General features: G+C 47.8%; 1 protein-coding gene and 1 long non-coding RNA gene across 2 annotated transcripts in view; one reads left to right on the top strand and one right to left on the bottom strand.

Annotated features, from left to right (window-relative positions):
* NHSL3 (NHS like 3) overlaps positions 1-2771 on the bottom strand; it is a 56559-nt gene extending 53788 nt beyond the window's left edge. Inside the window, exon 1 of the mRNA XM_083751614.1 lies at positions 2167-2771. Within this exon, the coding sequence (XP_083607740.1) occupies positions 2167-2404 (238 nt within the window). The 5' untranslated portion in view covers positions 2405-2771. The remainder of the gene's footprint in view (positions 1-2166) is intronic.
* A 78-nt stretch (positions 2772-2849) lies between these two features.
* Positions 2850-19088, top strand: LOC310850452. Its single transcript, XR_014567328.1, has 2 exons — positions 2850-2941; positions 16967-19088. It is a non-coding gene; the product is annotated as an uncharacterized lncRNA (long non-coding RNA).
* The last annotated feature ends 499 nt before the right edge of the window (positions 19089-19587 follow it).

Genomic DNA, 19587 nt, shown 5'->3' with positions numbered 1-19587 from the left:
GAATGCCAAATGCCACATCTGCCAGAGTGCCAGGACAAAAACAACGTCCAGCTGCTTATGATGTCATGGACACAGGGCTATCAGCCTGCAGAGTTTGGCAATGTCACAGTTAAGCATGCCTCCCTGGGTCAGCACCACAGGTACACACCCATTTCCCAAAAGGGTTTCTTCTGATTCTAAAGGGTGGTGATGGCAGCAGCCCAGAGGACACCCTTCCCCCCTCAGAACAGTGGTTTAACCTGGCCAGAGTAGGACGAGTCTCCTTTCACTTGCTTAAATGCTCCATTGGGACATTGCTCTAGGTTTATCAGTGTAGTTATTATTACTGTTTATGCCACTTGTGGCATCTGTGACACAGATTGGCTACCTGGGAGTCTGGTTCACTCCAACTCAGCACAGGCATGTTCACAAAGACCAACCATGCCAACACATTGTGTGGAGTTTTTCTGCACCTCTTCACTCCACATCAAAGTAAATTGGGGAGGAGGCGCTTCCAACAACAGTACAGCAGCCTCCTTCCTTTGTTTCCCACCAACCTGGGTGTACATCACAGTGTGCACAGGGGAGAAACCGTTTGGATGTATGGAGAGAGCAAAGAGCTTCACCGATAGTGGAAACCTTAGAAAACATCAACAACATGCACAGGGGAGAAACTATGTTGAGATTCCTGCATTGCAGGGAGTTGGACTAGATGACCCTTCCAACTCTGCAATTCTATTATTCTAAAAAAAACCATAGTGGAGACAGGCTCAGGGTGGGGCCAGAGCCGCAGTTCAGCTTGTGCAAAACAGCAGTGCGGACTGGGGAAGCATCTGGAGCTGCTCCAGATTTCTCTCAGGATCTCTGACCTCATGAGTCAGAGGGAGAAGGAACATGCCCACTGAACCAGCAACAGCCTTGGGTAGAAATGGAATTTGCAATGGGGGGGGGTAGGTGGGGGCGGGTAGGAAGGAGAGGCCCACACCTCATGCTGCTAGAAAGACCGAGCTGGCTGCAATTGCCCAGCCCCCAGAAGAACCAAATGAAGTTCTCTCCCTGCAAATACACAGACGGGTTACCCAAAACTAGGACCTGCTGCACTCCATACTGACAGAAAGACACTTTTGCTGCTGAAGAGGAAAGTCTGCTGAAGAGGAAAGTCAAAATGATGACCCACAGCTCCAAACAGGCACTCTTTAAAATAAAAAGATGGAGATGGGGACAGGAAAATCCCCCTGGGAGGTAGCACAGGGGGCCACGTCTCAGATTGTTTTGTGCCATGCTGCAGATTCCATGCCCCTTTCCTCCTCCTTCTGAACTTAAAAACACACACATTTTCTCTCAGTCGTGGTGGTGAGTGCCATGCAGGTGACAGCCCAGCCACTGGCCATCTTAACTTGCCCAGGGGCACTCTGCACATTTATGCAACTTTGTGCCCTGAGCCTGTGCCCAAGTCCTCGAAGCGCCACCCACACCTGTTTCAAGCAAGACAAGGAGGGAGTGGGTTAAGTTGGCACGAGGAAGTAAGTCAAAGAATGGCGGAAGGCTGGTCGGAATGGCATTATAAAGGCTTGCCTGGGGATTTGTTGGCAGCCCACTCAACCATGGGCTATAACTGGGGCCTGGTTTCAGTAAGGTGGGGCAGAGTCATGGATCATGTGAAGGACTGATAAAGCAGGACAAACGTCTCAGGAAGGGAAAGCAACTTTAGGCAACTTGGGCTTCACCTTGGAATCGATTTTCAGTTACATGGAGCGGACTAGGAATGGGCGACATATTTACTGTAACACTGTTCACGTGCAGAGCTAAAGCAGTTGAACCCAGCTCTATTCTCTAAGTACAACCTTTGGCAAAAATTCAGAGCTTCGTCTAGGCCAGGAAATCACAGGGGCCGAGTCCAAGTTAGCACGCGATTTCCGTCCCACGGCGTATCCCTTGAGCATGCGGAAATATTCATAAAACAGAGTCTAGCTAACCATGTGCAGAGCGCCTTCCCGCCGCCACCGTGGAAGCACGACCAGCCCCAGGTCAGGGCTTGCTCGGGCTGGCACTCGCCCCAGCTCCACCCTGGCAAGTGTGAAGCAAGACCACGGGAAGACCCGTTAAGCATGTGCAGAGCGCTCTTCAGACTCCTCCCGCCCCGCAGCTGGGATCCGGCTAGCGACCCGCGCTGCCGCCGCGCCTTACCTTTGCCCTTGTGTCGCTCGTCGTGCTTCTTGCCCTCCGCAGGGGGCGCGCCAGGAGGGCCCTTCGGCTTCTTCTTCCGCCTGCCCCGCAGCCAGCTGAAGGCCCTGCGCAGGCTAGACGAGCCGGACTTGGGCTTCTTCTTCTTGGGGGGTGAGGCGGCGGGGGAACCGCCTCCCTTCTCCGCGGGGATCCAGGTGTCCTCGGCGAGCGCCGCCGCAGGTGCGCTCTTCCCGGACATCTCCCTGGCGGGCGGCCAAACGTGGAGAGCAGGCGGGGGGCGCAAGACGGCGCCGCCGCCGCTTGCTTTCCGGGGGTCACTGGCGGCGGGGAGCCGGTGCCGCCGCCGGGCTGGCCATGGGAGGCCCCCGCTTCGCTACACAGGACGCCCTGCCTCTTTCTCGCCTCCGGAGGGGGGCCCAGCGGCTGCGCCCCGCGCTCCCGCCCCAAAGTTTCCCCGACGCGCCGCTTCTCCCGCTCTCGGGCCCCGGGGAGCCTCTCCCGGCTCCGCCGCGCCCCGATGCCCGCCCCTCGTGCGCGCGTCCCCCGCTCGGCAAGGCGCAAAGGCAGCCGCCGCCGGGGAAAGTTTCTCCCGGACGGGAGGGCGTGTGGGGTGGCCGGGCGGGGCCTGCCGAGCGCGCCGGGGTGTGGAGAGGCTCCCCTCCTCCTCCGACACTCCGCCTCCGCGCCGCGCTCGTTGCAGCTCGCCGCCGCCGCTCCCGTTTCCAGCTCGGGGACACACGCGCCTTGGCGAGGATGGGGGCCCTCCCTTGTCTAGGTGAGTAAGCGAGGGAGACCCGAGAGGTTTGGACCTGGCAAAGGGCGTGGGGTATGCGGTGGGGCTGGCCGGGCTTCTGCCTGAAAGGAGATCCCACGCTTCCATTCAGTCCCGGGACCTATTTTCCATACCAGAGCCTTAGCCTCTGCCTATGAGGAGTTTCCACGCCATTCAGCCCCGGAGTCTATTTTCCATACCAGAGTCCGGCTCTTAGATTCTGTAGGAATCAAGACGAAAGTGCAGTTGAGCATGTGCAGAGGAAAGCCTTGAGTTTTCACCGCAGTTCTAAAATGTGCCTAAAGATTTCTGTCGTGTTAGACTAAAAGTTCTACTTTTTTGGCCTGTACTGTAATTAGCATACTGGGCACCCTCCATGGAAACACTCTCTAATCCTGCAGGCACACACCTCTGATGCAGCCAATTTGCGGCAAATTCCATGCTAGATGTCTGTAGCACCATCACAAAATAAAGGGGGGATTTCACAAAGTAATATTTCTGGTGGTCACCAATGACCCTGGGACCCTCAAGGCACCCCAAGAGGAAATGATCCAAACTCTGCCTGCTCTGTTGCTGTGCCATTTGACTCCCATGTGTTCTAATTCCTCCATCAAAATGGTTGGATCCTGAAACATCTTATCTAGGGACACATAATGGGCCCACCTTGTGCTAGTGGAAACCACTTGTCCTCCTCATGATTCCAACTACCATGCCAATTCTTTCTGGGTATGAAAGGAAAGCTCAGATAGCCAGTGACTAGCAGAAGACTGCAGCTACTAGAGCCAATGTCTGTTCACCAGAAGAGAATAATGTGTGCCTGCCAGGGCCAGGCGTGCAGAAATGGCATCCTAGCCCATGAGGGGTCAACCTGTGGCACAGAGAGTGTGAAGGGGCACCAGCCTGGCTGGGACATAGTCTTTCCAGTCCTGAACTGCTGGTGCCTGTTTCTCATCTGGTCAAGATGCAGGGGATGCCTGTGTGCTGTGGGGAGCACTCTGTCTCCATCCTATGGGCAAGACTGGTAGAAAGACTGGCCACTGTGGAGCAGAGCTGGCCGTCTTAATCACAGGCAGCTGCACATACCTTCAGTTGCAAAAGCTAAAGGGGCCATGAGTTACACTGTTATGGCTCCAGCCAAGGTGTCCTTAGGCTCGTGATCCTGACTCAAGCAGGGAGGTGGGCTAGATGGTCTACCATACCCAAAAAAAACCTTGATGATTCTGTTATCTTTAACAAAGAATTCCTACCACCCTCAGCAAGCAACAACTCTCTAGGTTCTTTGAAGAAAACCATGGACTTTGGACCACTCCTTTAGTTGTCTACAGTCGACATGCCCTCCGTTTCCCACTCCTGTTCTTTGTCTAATCATTCAGGATAAAAAAATAAAATGGAACAGCTTCATTAAGCCAACTGGGTTCTCTGTCTTTTTCGTGAACCCATCTACGGGGCTCACCACTCCTATCCTATCCTAAATCCACATTTCCAGGTTGGACTTGCAGCTGCTCTTATCATGCTAACTACACTGTGTGTTACACTTGCCTGATTCCAAGCCAGGCCATTGGTCTGCCTAGGTCAGTATTGTCATTTTATTGACACTGGCTGGCAGTGGCTTTCGTTCCGGAGTCTCAGGCATGGCTCCTTCCCACCCTATTTGGAGATACAAGGGAATGAATCTGAAAGCTTCTACATGCACAGCTTGTGCTCTGCGACTGAGCAATGGCTGTTCCTGAAGGCAGGGCCAGCCCAAGGCATTTTGGTACCTGAGGCAAACCACAAAAAAGCACCTCCCTCCCAGCCAAGGAAGAAGGGATGAGCAAAGCTCTGCATCAGGAACACGGGGGTGGGGGGGAGGGGGAGAATAAACAACTGCATTGGGGTCTGCTGCCCCCATGTACCCTGCCACCTGAGGCTGTGGCCTCACCTTGCCTCTTGGGTGAGCCCTGCCTGAAGGAAAAAAACAAGGACAGAGTAACGAGCATAATTGTGTAGAGTCAAAATATTGCAGAGTTGTGCAGAATACAATGAAAAACAACATACAAAAGTGATCTTGTTTTGTTTATTTATAAATAACTTTTATGCCATTTTCGTTGCTCTAGGGGTTCATGTGCTTTTGTCGGCTGCTTTTTCATATCTTTGGGGACCTTCTCCTTTGTTTCAGAATGCAACAATGAAGACCTGGTTCAGTAGGCCAGGCTATGGTATAGTGAGAACAGCCAGACTCCCTGAAAGGAACTTGCAGTCACTTTGCTCATCCCCAGCCTTTTTTTCTGCTGCTGTGCCAAGGTGTGGCTTAGCATATTGTTCAAACCAGGACTTGTGGGTTAAGCTCTCTCCTCGCTAACCATGAGCTGTAGCCAAGTACAAACCTTAACTACCAGTCCCAGTTCAGATGACTCACAGACTAAGCAGCAAAAAGTAGCAGGGAGGACTCTGGGCACCTGCATGTTTGGGCAATCTCGCCAAGTCATAGTTTGGCTTAACATGTTGCATGAGCCAGCTTGGTCCTTCTATAGGGGGGAAAGTCTGCCCTCTGGTTTTGGTGTCTTAACGCAACCTATAGAAGCAGGAACCTCTTCCAGTGCAAGCAAATCTAACCATGTGGACTGTGGCATAAATTGGAATTTCTGCAAGACAGATTCATAGTTTCTCAAGTGTATCAACACATTTGCTAACAAACAGGCAAATTGCAAGCTGGCTGGGGAAGGCTGCCAAGAAGGGCTAGGAATGAGAGCTGTGTGTATATGACTCAGCTTCTCTGAGCATGTGGTTTGCTTCTTTGATGCATCCTAAAGATGCTGTGATGCATCCTATTATTACTGTTTTAAACTGTTTTTAATGTTGTGTTTTATATTGCTGCAACCTGTCCTGGGACCTTTTGGTGAAGGGTGAGTAGCAATAATAATTACTAACAATAATAACTGGTGCGCAGCAGTTCTTTTGTTTTTTCACCCTACATTATTTTTCTGTTTCTGGAACTATTGCAATAAATCTCTGGAGCAGGAAGTGGAGAAGAAAACTAAGGCTACTGCTTACATATGCACACACCACCAGACAACAAATGAGGTTCCCCAGTAATGCTCCATGTTAAAAGAGTGCACCATGTATGTATGTATGTTTGGATGCGTGCACAACATTCCCCTCACTTTTGAACTCCCAAGACATGTGTATAGGAAACACCCCTGCAATGAACACATGTACAGTACTTACCATATAAGCACTATGTGAGGCACAGTCTAGATCTCTTTTTAAGCAAAAGCCTTTTATAGAGAAATCGCTGTTTCTGTACATGCATAAAGCTCCTTTGTCCATTCCTTAATTGAGCAGGATGTTTGGGCTCCTCTTGAAAACAAAGCCATGTTTCTGAGGACTGAAACAGCAGCCTGCCTAAATTACTGCAAGCCCTTTGGTAAGTTCAAGGAATGGCCATAAAGTATTGTGTTTGAAAGGAGGCGCTTTGGAAGAGGGACTTCAAGCATCGTCCCATGTCCTTCTGCAGAGAGATGCTATTTGCAGCAACTGTCCTTCCTCCAACCTCACCTGTACAGAGTGTTGTGATAACAAACCGAACAGAGCATGCAAACCTTTTAAGCCTGTTTCACAGACTTCTGGAAAGGCACACTTCTGCCATTTGTCTCCAGTGCTCTATGTGGGGCACTGTTGGGCATAACTGAGACAGGCTTAAATTTCCCACTTAATTGTTTACCTCCCACTTTGGGCACCATCGGCCTTGGCTTCCCTGGCCCAAATCTCACCCATCACCAACCACCTGTTCACTACAGTCACATATGAACATTTGAAGCTGCCTTATACCACCATTGGTCCTAGCCAGCATTGCCTTCTCTGGCTAGCAGTGATTCTCCAGGTCTTTCCCAAGACCTAAGTGCATAAGGTCCAGGGCCCAGCTTTGGGCCAAAACAGCTCCACATCAGCATAGTACACCAGGGCTGAAAGGTCTGCACTGAGCGTGCAGCCACACTTAACCTTTGTTCCATACTTTCTAGATACAGGCCTGTGCTTTAAAGTTCCATGTCTCTCTCTTATGCACTTTCACTCTTTAGCCATGGTGCTTTCCCCATGAAAACCCGCTCTTTACTGCTGAATCAGAACAAACAACAATTCGGGTTTTTCACAGGTGGCCATTTGCTCCAATTCAGCCTTGAAAAGCGGGTTTTCATGGGGAAGGCTCTGGAAGAAACAAACTAAAAGAGTGCTTGGACACGGAGCTTTAAAGTGTGGACCTGTGTTTAAAAATCCAGCAGAAAAGGAAGTCTGGATGAGACCAGGTTGTCAGTACATTACCAAACTTGTTATGGCTGTGGGGGTTGTCTTAAGGAGCACCTGCACTTCAGAACTGACCACAACACCTTCCCAGAAGTACACATACAGAACCATAATTAGGTACCAATAAGAAAAATAAGCTGTACTTTGAGCTCACATCTTTGGGGTGGGGGAGCAGGGTGGGAGGGTCTCAACACTCCCACAAATACAATGAGTGTCCTTTGGTGAGGAGCGGGCACACAGCTCACCTAGTTGCCTCCCTGTCCTTGGGAGTCTCTCCTTCCCTGGAATTTTATCTTCTTCTCTTCCTCCCACCAACCTATGGAATGCTTGTTTTATAGATCAAGGACCCTATTCAAAATACCTAAACTGAAGTATGATTCTCTCTCTCATTTTTTGAGGCTTCTGCCAAAGTGATCAATGGCCTCTTGTAGGCCCTTCCAAAACACTGGGGAGAATTTTCCTGGGTGATAAGATTTGGATGTCCAGCATGCAGGCAGCTTTGTATGCAGAATGGCAATGCTCACAAACTTTCCCCCACCCCATCATGGAAAGTGAGAACAGAGTGGAAAGAGGCTCCGTGTCACTTTCCAGTGCCCAAAGTTATAGTCTTTTTTCCCTCCTTCTCTCCAACCCCCAACCCCCACCCCTTGCGAGTCACCAATCCAGCCACTCCAAAGATCAAAACTGGGAAAGGCTATTATTCAATGACTCTCAATTTCCACATGAGGATGAGGAGGACAGAGCCAAGTTTCATTTCACATTTGCACTTTGAGCCAGTTTTAGTCCATTTTTAAGCCTCAGGCTCCAAGGCTTTTTGCTCTTAAGATGGCACAGCAGGAACAGGACAGGGAACTAGTTTTCTTCAGGAGCTCAGAAGGTGCTGTTCAGCTCATTTTCAGCTTCTCTGATAAACACTTTGCCAATGCTGTTTTTCTCAGGTAGAAACTCACACTGGAATTTGGGTGGGAGGGAAGTGCTGGTGAGGATCTCAGTGTTCACTTCCATGAGAAAATTGTGTCACTCCTCTCGATCATTTTTGCTTGCACTCTTCGCGTACAGATGCCTCTCTTGGTCCCCTCACAAAATACCTCTGTGAGGTAGACCACTGTTTTGACATGTTACAGATGAAGCAGAGAGAGACTGAGACTTGCTCACAGTCCAGGCAGTTAATAAGCTATGGCAGCCTTCACCAACCAGCTCTTTTGGACTACAACTCCCATCAGCCTCAGCCAACACAGCCTGGGACCTCCTATAGCTTCCTATATAGTACTGTCTGGCCGTTTGCTGCTTCAGATAGGTCTGCTTTGTGATTCTGGAACTTTCCAGAGAGGCGAAACACACAGAGCTTATCCTCATTACTCATTAACACTCACTTTGTGCTTTAGCTTGAGGGCAAGGCCTTTGCTGGAATTTTCTCTAGCCTGGACAGTCACACCTCTGCTAACCTGCACTTGACATCACTGCTTTCCTTCTCTCTGGTCACAGCAAACAACACCTTTCAGCTGTAATTTATGAGCTCCTGTTAGAGGGAGAGCCTTGAGGAGCTGGAAAAAAACCCTCCCCAAGGTTTCTGTTAATTTTTACCTCAAGGGTGAGTGTGTCAAAGGCACTGCTCAATTTGTCTCTTGCCTGGGCACGTCCTGGCTCCCTCCCGGCTGGAGCAACTGCCTCAACATGGCAGCGGAATTGGTGGTGGTGCTTCTGTGCTTTTGTGAGCCACGCTGTGACTTACGGCCACTAATAAATAATAGCATTTGATATTGTGTGAAGCACCTTGTTTGCTCCAAGTTCAGTGGGCACAAAGCAAAATGGCAACCCTGAGCATGGTGACTAGCAGTAAATCTCAGGACTAGCTGGACTTATTTCTTCACCAATAGCTGCACCGATCCCAAGCCTCTATAATCATGAGGAAACTCCATTTGACTCTACTGGAATTGCTTCTGACCATCAGCGAATCAGCTCTGGTTCCATTGCTTCTGCACCAAAATAACAATGAACAGTTTCCACAAGGAGTCCTGAGCATTGCAGTTCTGTGTTGGGACAGAGTTAAGAGAATCCTAAAAGTGTTTCACATCATATCAGCTCTTGCAGGCGTGATTTTTGCAGCAGGTTTTGTGGTGTGTGCATATGTTCTAATGTACAAATTGCCATTTTTTAATTGAGGTATGACAGATTAGTTTGCCCACAGCATCACTCATAATAAGTAGGAAATGGATTTTAAGGTTGTAAGAAACAGAAGGAAGCACTTCAGTGTCATCCCATCTCTTTGGGGAGTTGTGTATATGTAACAGCACTTATTTCCGTGTAATGCTGTTCTTGAGCTCTTGCATTCTCGTTGTTATGAAGTCTTTGCTGCTTAGTAATGCTCATCAGGAAGAATGCTCATTTCTCAAGCTAAGGGGTTTACAGCCTCCCTGCCCCCCAGTTGCTGCCTGAAGAATAGGGTGGCCCCTGAGAACACCAAAGGAAGCTGTTTCCATGTGAATGCACCAGTACCAACCACTATCCTTCAAGGTCAACTTTTTGGCATCTGTCTGTCTCTGTAGACAACGGAGGAGTGTTCCTTCGGTTTGAGGTCAAACCATTGGAGAGTTACAGCACCTGCTGTGGCTGTAGAGACCAATACGGGACAGACATGTCTTGTCGCCGCTGTTGCAGATAAAGGTGTCCGGTTGTGTTGCTACAGGTGCACCATGGTGTTTCTTCTCTCTGTGCTCCTCCCAGTGGTCATTCCTCCTCTGGTCTTTTCTCATTTCAATATTCCATTTCTTTTCTGACACCAACACTGTAGCCAATGCAACCCTTACATTATCTATCGGGGATGCGGGTGGCACTGTGGGCTTCCCGATTGGAAGGTTGGCAATTTGAATCCGCTCAATGGTAGTGAGCTCCCATTGTTCTGTCCTTGCTTCTGCCAGTCTAGCAGTTTGAAAGCACACCAGTTCAAGTAGATAAATAGGTACTGTTATGGTGGGAAGGTAAAGAGCATTTCTGTGTGCTCTGGTTTCCATCACGGTGTTCCGTTGCGTCAGAAGCGGTTTAGTCATGCTGACCGCATGACCCGGAAGGCTGTCTGTGGACAAACACCAGCTTCCTCGGCCTGAAGCAAGATGAGTGCCGCACTCCCATAGTTGCCTTTGACTGGACTTCACCATCCAGGGGTTGTTTACTTTTTATCTTTTTACCTTACATTATCTATCAATTAAACACAGCGCATATGTTCAGTTGTACTTGCAATGTCTAAAATCTGCATTCCCTATTTTGAGAGTTGATGAACTGCAAAGGCCTTTTGCTCAGCACATTAGTCTAATGTCTAAACTCGAAATGGTTGAAATGGGTTTACGTGCTCTTGCACAGCTCTGTGTAACTTCAATGAGGCTTACAGAGAACTTGCTGCTGGGTTATATTGCCCATAAGAATTTGTCCCCCTCATGCCTTTGTCAAAGGAGAACTGAGCTCTTTGCTTTATTGACTCATGTGACTAAGAAACCCCATATCAGTGTTACAAATCCTATTACTTCCTCTCCCTACTTCCAGCAATTACTCTGGGATGAGAATGTGTCTATGGACAGCCTCCCCCCCCAGTCAGCCTGCTCCATTCATCGAGGAGCGATACACAAATCCAGGCCTGCTAGTGTCCCAGTTTATCACTGTGTAAGTGATTTTGTATTATCCTAGCTACTGAATACCCCAACCGGCAGTCTGAATCACCAGCTCAGACAGATTTGAAAGGAGGTGACTTGCATCTTTGTGCTTCAAAAAGGCATCACAAGAAATTTGCCTCCCTCCCTGCCCCCCCCCAAAAAGGTGACTGCCGCTCCTGCTGAGGTGATGCTGAGCAACTCCAGCATCCACCAAACTCACAGAAATAAATCAGTCTGCCTTTTTCCCCTTAGAGATCTTTAAGGCAGATCCCTCTCAACAAGAGATTTTGAAATACAGTAGATGAATTGCTGTAGATTCCACAGTATAAATCAGCCTTGCCATAACTGCTGCCCTCCAGATGTTTTAGGCTATGGCTGCCATCAACCTCAGCCAGCACAGCTGTGCCGGCAAGAGTTGCATTCCGAAACATCTTGAGGGCACCAGGTTGGGGGAGGCTGCCTTAAACTGAGTATAACATGTGGTGTATGCTCATTCAAGGATACACCTGTAGGTTCTGTACCAGAACAAATAATTGTTCCACAAGCTTCAAGCCACACACTTCTGTTTGTCTTGTGATTTCTAGGCATGGATCTGAGAGGTTTTTCCTTCGTCCTGCCACTTTCCCCAGAAAATCCCACTGTTTACTACTGAATGGGGGGGGGGGGTTGTTACTGTATTGATGCTTCTTTTTTGAGTATTAATTTGTGCTTTTATTTTGTTAACCACCTTGAGATCTTTTGATGAACGGTGGTATATAAAATCTTAACAACAAGAGTTGCAATTTCTCTGGATTGTCATTGGTTCTTATTCAGTGGTAAGCAGTGGGTTTTCCCATGGAAGGCAACGAGACGAGACGAAAGCCTCTCAAACTCATTCCCAGAAATCAAAGAACAAAGGGAAGTAAACATGGGGCAAACAGATGTGAGGATGAGCCTTAAGGCAGCAAACCTGTGCACACTTTCCTGGGAGTAAGCACCACTGAACCCAGTTGGATTGATTCCTAAGAAAGCGACAGCATCATTAGGCTGCATTTTAATGCACACTTCCTTCATTGAACTCAGTGGCCCTTAATCTCTCATAAGCAAGTGTGTGTGTGTGTGTGTGTGTGTGTGTGTGTGTGTGTGTAGCAAAAGCACCTGGCTTGAGAGCAGTACATGTGAAAAGCACCTGGCTTGAGAGCAGTACATGTGAAAAGGATCTAGGAGTCTTGGTTGACCACAAACTTGACATGAGCCAACAGTGTGACGCGACAGCTAAAAAAGCCAATGCAATTCTGGGCTACATCAATAGGAGTATAGCATCTAGATCAAGGGAAGTAATAGTGCCACTGTATTCTGCTCTGGTCAGACCTCACCTGGAGTACTGTGTCCAGTTCTGGGCACCACAGTTCAAGAAGGACACTGACAAACTGGAACGTGTCCAGAGGAGGGCAACCAAAATGGTCAAAGGCCTGGAAACGATGCCTTATGAGGAACGGATAAGGGAGTTGGGCATGTTTAGCCTGGAGAAGAGGAGGTTAAGGGGTGATATGATAGCCATGTTCAAATATATAAAAGGATGTCACATAGAGGAGGGAGAAAGGTTGTTTTCTGCTGCTCCAGAGAAGCAGACACGGAGCAATGGATCCAAACTACTGTACAAGAAAGAAGATTCCACCTAAACATTAGGAAGAACTTCCTGACAGTAAGAGCTGTTCGACAGTGGAATTTGCTGCCAAGGAGTGTGGTGGAGTCTCCTTCTTCGGAGGTCTTTAAGCAGAGGCTTGACAACCATATGTCAGGAGTGCTCTGATGGTGTTTCCTGCTTGGCAGGGGGTTGGACTTGATGGCCCTTGTGGTCTCTTCCAACTCTACGATTCTATGATTTTAAAGCGAGAGCTAAGCTTTTATCATGCTTCTTGCTCCCCTCCCCCTGCATAATACCAATGTTCAAATGAATAAATGAAAATAAAATATATGTACAGTGCTGGTGTTACTTTTTTTTATTGTCTGTAAATAACTCACTTTTGCAAATGGGAGGTTTCCCAGGCATTCCCCCATCCCGGCATGCAAAGCACAGTGATATCTCACTGGTCGCCCTGGAATTCAAAGGGCCAGGAATTGATAAGGGCGGCTGCTCTGTTTGCATGTGAAACAGCACTGAACTTTCTTAAGAGTTTATAGCTATCTTGAAACTGGGTGGAGATGCAGATTGCAGGGAAAAGTAGTGGATTGCATTGCCCAGCTCAATCTCTAAATTGACCTTCAATGTGCTAAAAGGCTTAGGTGCCCTTAGGGTTTTTACTGCTCCTGCTGCCTGGCAGGTAGAAAGGTAGGGGGTGGATCTTTTCCCGGAATGGAGATCAAGGTGACAGCCTGGAAAATCTTCATTGCTTAATTTCGGCATATCAGACTCCTATTAATGGCTCAAGAGAATGGCCAGTAGAAAAGCGGGGGAGTGCCAGCCCTACTTCCAGGAAACATTTCACTTTTGTATCTCATTCTCCATTTTACTGTGACCATCAAAACATTTATGCACGTGCAAAATAGGAAAAGTGAAAGCCTGAAATGGGGCGATCTTGGATATGAATTTATGTGACATGAGTTCATTGGGAAGCCCACAAGATATACCATGACACACTCAACACTGGGATTCAAACAAACCAAGACCCCTCAATGAAGAAATATGCAGGAAAATACTGGAAATGCGAGAAAAAGATTGAAGCAGACCTGATTCTAGACACTTGAGTTCTAAGAAAATGAACCAGACACTCTGCAGGTCAAGGGCCTTGGGGAGCAGGCAGGGTCTCCTGCAATCAGTGCTGAAGATCCCGTGGAATTGTTGTTGGAGAAGGAGGTGGAGCCACCACTCAATCCTCAAGAACAGTGTCACCTTAAGGCCCAGGCCAAAGAAAAACAGCATAGCATGCATCAACGGACCAGAGTCATTGCTCGGCTCATGATTATGCAATCCCTGAAATGCCTTTACTACCAGCAGTAGTAGTATACTCTGGTCTAGGAAACCAGAATGTATAAGGTCTCCTCCTTGACCCTTCGAATTTCTGGAAACAATGTAGGTCTGGCTGCTGTCACTCCTGAGTCTCATACACTTCTGTGTTGTATCTTATGTGAACTCCTCTGCTATTGACCTTGTACCACTGCCTGACTTTGTCTCTGGATGATGCTTTGAACCTGGACTGATTCTCTGTGCTTGACCTCGCTTTGCATGGTCTGGGCTGCACCTTATCCCAATGCTCTCCTTCGTGAGCATTTACTGCTAAGAGGCTTATACCTCCTGGGAGCAAGACCCTGGCTGCTGAGGGGATGCCTTGGAGCATGTTACTTTTTATATATATCTCACTTTATGGAAATGATGAAGAGAGGGTACGGAGTCCCTAAACGGAGTCCCAAACCCATTTACAAGACAATAGCATAAAAGTACAGTAGATTCTATTATATATTGTGGGGGTTTTTTTGTATTTTACAGTCTAGTAAAGCACTTTGTACAGAAGGTTCATTAAAATAATGCAGGAGCTGATATACTGAAAGTGTTAATCCAAAATAATTACCTAATACCCTAAAATAGCCACCAACATCCAACGCAAGAACCAACACCAGACTAGCCAACAAAAGTCAGTCCATTCATGCTGCCCCAATGCCTGCAGGAATAATAAGGTCTTCACTGGGTGGGGAATAGATAGCCACTTTGGCCCCAGACAATCTTCCCTGGGGAGGGCATTCCATAAGGGGGTGGGGTGGGGCTACCACGGGAGAGACCTCCCATTGTTGCCCTCCAAGCATCTCTCAGATGGGACACAGAGCAGGACCCTATATCTTGATCTTGGGGTCCAGGAGGAAGCCAAGAACACTCTAGGCCGCTAGGCCAACACCTGGCTTTGACACCTGGGTGCCCCGGTGTTACAAGCAGCATTTTATTATGTCTCTCTCACTGGCAGCAGAGAAACATGAAAAAATATTTTAATAAGGCATGCTATCCATACTGTCACAGTGGCTGAATATGTTTTCCAGAAATGTAGCAATGAGCGGGGGTGGAGGAGATAAATAAATTCAATGGGGCACTTTTAATGGGGCAAAAGTGAAACTGGTTACTGAAGCAATTGCAAAAGCACTATTCTTTAACCCAAAAAGCAAAAATAAAAAATGTTACCAACATGTTAGCATAAACACATGGAGTAAAGACTTAAGAGTAAGTTTGTAGTGTTGCTTATTGAGAGCTTCAGTATGCTGATGACAACATAGTGTGAGCATGCTCAGAGGATGACCTCCAAACCATCCTAAATATCTTTGCAGAAGCTTACGAAAAGCGTGGCCTATCACTCAACACCCAAAAAACCAAAGTGCTGCACCAACAAGTACAAAATAAGCCCTCTGCAGTGCCACAAATCCAACTCAGTGGTGTAACGTTGGAAATTGTCAATCACTTCTCCTACCTAGGCAGTTCTCTTTCTACAAGGGCCAACACTGATGCTGAAATCCAGCATCACCTGAGCTCTACAAGTGTGGCTTTCTCCCGATTGAAGTGCAGAGTGTTTGAGGACCGGGACGTACGTAGGGAAACCAAAATGCTTGTTTACAAAGCTATTGTATTACCAACCTTACTATATGCTTGTGAAACAGGGACCACTTATAAACGGCATCTCCAACTACTCAAAAGATTCCATCAACGGTGTCTCCAAAAAAATTTACACACCACTTGGGAAGACAGGCAAACTAATATCAGTGTACTGGAAGAAGCAAAGATCACCAGTGTTGAAGCAATGATTCTTCAACATCAACTTCGTTGGACTGGTCATGTTGTGTGGATGCCTGATGATCTTCTTCCAAAGCAACTACTCTATTCCAAACTTAAAAATGGAAAGTGTAATGCTGGAGGTCAACAAAAGAGGTTTAAAGACTGTCTCAAGGCAAATCTTAAAAAATATATTGGAAACACTGGCCTGCGAGCGCTCCAGTTGGAGAACAGCCTTTACCAAAGGTGTCATGGGCTTTGAAGACACTCGAACTCAGGACACAAGGGAGAAACGTGCTAGGAGGAAGGCACGCTTGGCAAATCCACACCGTGATCAGCTCCCACCCGGAGACCAATGTCCCCACTGTGGAAGGATGTGTGGATCCAGAATTGGCCTCCACAGTCACTTATGGACTCATTGTTAAAACCGTGTTTATGGAAGACAATCTTACTCGGCTACGAGTGATCGCCAAAGAAGAAGAATTGAGACGTTTGTGCAGTAGCGGGAGAGAGCAACTCAGAACAAGGTATTCTCAGTAGTTGTACAGAGTTCAATAAATGGTTACGGCCTAAGAGACAAGAGATAAAGATTTAAGCTCAAAAGCAGCCCTTTTCAGACAACCCCAAACAACTGAACAGGCGATGGCGCCAGCTAGCTTTGTCTCCAGTGTCACCCAACGCTTGCACATTTGTTGAACGTGGGAGAGGCGACTCCTGGGTTTGTGCAGCTGTGTGCACATGGGGGTTACCAAACATTAGGAATCCTGTGCAATTAAGGTTGCTGACCAGGTAGAAGTCCAAACATCTGGTTGTGGGTCCAAATATGCTTACTGTCAGAGCACCTCTTCTGCAAATGAATTCTGCAAATGTTCTGAAACCCAAGATTCTGTTCAGGAAGGTAATCTGTAACTAGCTAAGTTGGATTGATGTTACTCGTCTCATTTGCAAAGTCTGGTGTGCAATTGTTGCCTTCCCTTCTTCCCCAATAAATTTATATTTTGGCATTTGGCTTCAGTGGTTTTAAAAGACTATTCTCTAGAATTTCTCGCTAAAAGCTTTCCCCCCGTGCTAAGATTGCATGACTAAGCTACATTTTTGTGTTCTAAAAATAGTCCACAAGATTATTTGGGGTGGGAGGTGAGTAAGTAAATCCAGAGTCTCCTTGTTTTTAACTTTCCCCCCTAGAGCTGGACTCCTGGGAAATGGGGCTAAGAAACGCCAAGCAGCCGGACAGACTTTGAGGGCTGGCTACTAAGGAAAAGCCCCCTGCCCTTCCCAGTCTGTCTGTATGTAGTGCTGAGACCAGGTGGTAATCATTGGCAAGACTATATCTGAAACAAAAAGTTGCAGTGTTTCCTCTTTATCCCCTAACAGGTGCCACACTCTCCTCCAGGGTATGAAGAACTGAAAGGGGACTCAAGCAGGCCAATTCACTCCCTCACCTCCAGTTTTCTGCTTTTCACTTCCAAATGATGCTCAGCGTTATGTCGCTTCAAGCAGCACAGGTTACTCACTCCTCAATATGCTTTTTTGAGATGGGGAGGGGGTCCTTCTAGGACTTGGGGGTGTACTTCTGCACACCTCAGAGTTCACACATCTCATGGCAAAATAGTGAATGAAGTGGAGCAGAAAGGAGTGTGGTCCAAAGCCTGAAAAAGAGTAACAGAGAAGAAGCACCTTTTGGGTAAGTGGCCAATCCTGCTCACTGCTCAGAGCCTCTGCCTTATCCTGACCAGGGATCTGATACATGTGTGTCTTCTCCAGTTACATGCAGCACACACCCACACCCACCCCCCCCCGCAGATTCTTTGTTGATCCATCTTCATCCCACGCCATCTTTGAACTTGGCTGTTTCCAATGGAAGAAGAAACCTCTTTAATGTGCCTTTGTCCTTCAGATCCAGAGCAGACCGAGACACACACACACACACACCGCATGCTCTGTGTGTGCCACAGTCTCTCATAGTGACTCCATTGTCTGGAGAAATCTTTTCCTCCAGGACATGGGAAGCAGTGGGTGGGTGGCACCCTCTGGCCTCTGCTTTTTCATCTTTCTCCGCTGACACAGGGAGGATTCCTCCACCCAGCCTCCAGCCCCGTTTCTCTTTCCTCTTCCTGCCTTCCCCAACATCTCCAATTCCACATCCCTTCCCATAAAAGCTGCTGATGCAGGATGCATCCCTTCCCTGTCCCACATACTGGACCCCCAGGACAGCAAATAAAACCTCTGAGAGATCAGTACTGACCGAGGGACTCATCCTAGCCAGCAGAACCAAGGTTGCACTGGATGTTTGGCATAATTTGCAACAGCTGCTGGAAAGGAACTCGGTGGTTAAATTGTCTGTGTGTGAGTGTGTAGAATTCCTTCCCCAGAGCAGATGGGAGGGAGAGCTCCTATAGCCTTTGCCGTCAAGACTCTGTTGTTACATACATGTAACACTGTGTGCGTGTGTGTTTTCCTGTTCCACACAAATGCAGAAAAACCTTGCAGAATATAGAGCCAGGCACATAATGCAGCTTTCCATAAACCTCAGCTCTCCTGCTGCTCAGTAACTCTAACCATTGCAAAGCAGGTTTCTAGTTCCTGTGGATGTGAGGCCTATGAGCCAACTCCTAGGGGCCAAGGTCCCTTCACACACACACACACAAACACACCCATCATAAAATATTTAAGGAAGCTGAGCCCCCCCACTCATTCATGGGTTTTGCCATTTAAATGGTGTGTATGTGCCTCATATGGTGATCAATTATGTGGGCTAGGGCTTACCTGTCCCTCTGTATTTTATTCAATTGGGCACCCCTGAGTGAGAAAAGATTCTGAAATCACAGAAGCTGAGGGTGGGGTTTCAGTGCCCTTCCCTCTCTCCGTGCATAGTGGCAAAGAAGCAGTATAAAGAAGGCAACAGAAGCACAAATATGCAAATATGTTTGATTTGCAAAGTTTGTACAGCTTGGCTCAGAATGTGTCTTCTTTCAGGAAAGAGTACCCACCAATGCCTTGCCTATTGCTAGAAGAGCTCTACATGCCAGGAAGACCAGGAGATCTTGCCATATATACTGTTATAAGTTTGTGGGGTGCCTGGACTCCCCTTCTACTTACTGAGTGCCATACACTGGATTTGGCATGTTAAAATACAAGCCAGTAGCTTGCCTGGTAATGGCCCACAGAAGATGAGACTTTAGGGAGTCAAATGGAGTGGCTCTGTGCCCCTCCCCTCAACTCAGAATTAGTCAGAAAGCCAAAACCTTTGAAGTGGCGTTTTAGAGTTGGAAGGAGAGCAATTGTTTTTAGGATTGCAGCTGGAGGGGAAATAGTTGCAGTTGGTTAAACGCAGCAAGTTGAGCAGAGAGGCAGGAGGCCAAAGCTGATTTCTGCCGGCATCCAAGACGGTGGCCATGGGAGAAGCAAGAACCTCTTGGAGTGTTAACGTTGTGAGTCCCTCCATTTTAAGCTCAGGTTGTATATATGTGAAAATAAACTATATATCATAAAGACACCGCAGTCTCTGCTGTGCCTCCTTTCCTAAAGGAAACAAGGAACCCAGAACTCTGGAATCTCACACTCGGGTGGTGTGTAGCACAGAATAGTTCTCTATACCAGAGGACTAGGGGATCTTGTCATACATATTAATTCACCAGCTTCTCTTAGAATGTACCATTTCAGGCTATTAGATGGGGAGGGCACAATGAATGTTTAAAGGTTCAATCATGAATAACTCTGCACATAGGAGAATGCCAGATTAGAGTCAGGCTGAACATTTCTCACTGCCATACCAGCTATTAGATGAGGAGGCCAAATGTGCAAGGCGGTCAGGAAGGAACTGAAGCATGGGGGCCCACTAAGACCAGAGGAGTCCTTGACTCTGGGCTTCTCTGAACAAAGAACAGAAACTATGGGTGAGCCACTTCTTACAGAGTAAATGGTGGCACTTCACACCACAAGAGAAGAGCTTCATGATCAGTGAGGGGTTGTACCGCCCCAACACCCCCAGGGGG

The sequence above is a fragment of the Podarcis gaigeae genome (assembly GCF_964106915.1).
Source record: "Podarcis gaigeae genome assembly, chromosome: 8".
Taxonomy (NCBI): domain Eukaryota; kingdom Metazoa; phylum Chordata; class Lepidosauria; order Squamata; family Lacertidae; genus Podarcis; species Podarcis gaigeae.
This window is presented reverse-complemented; position numbering and strand designations above follow the sequence as displayed.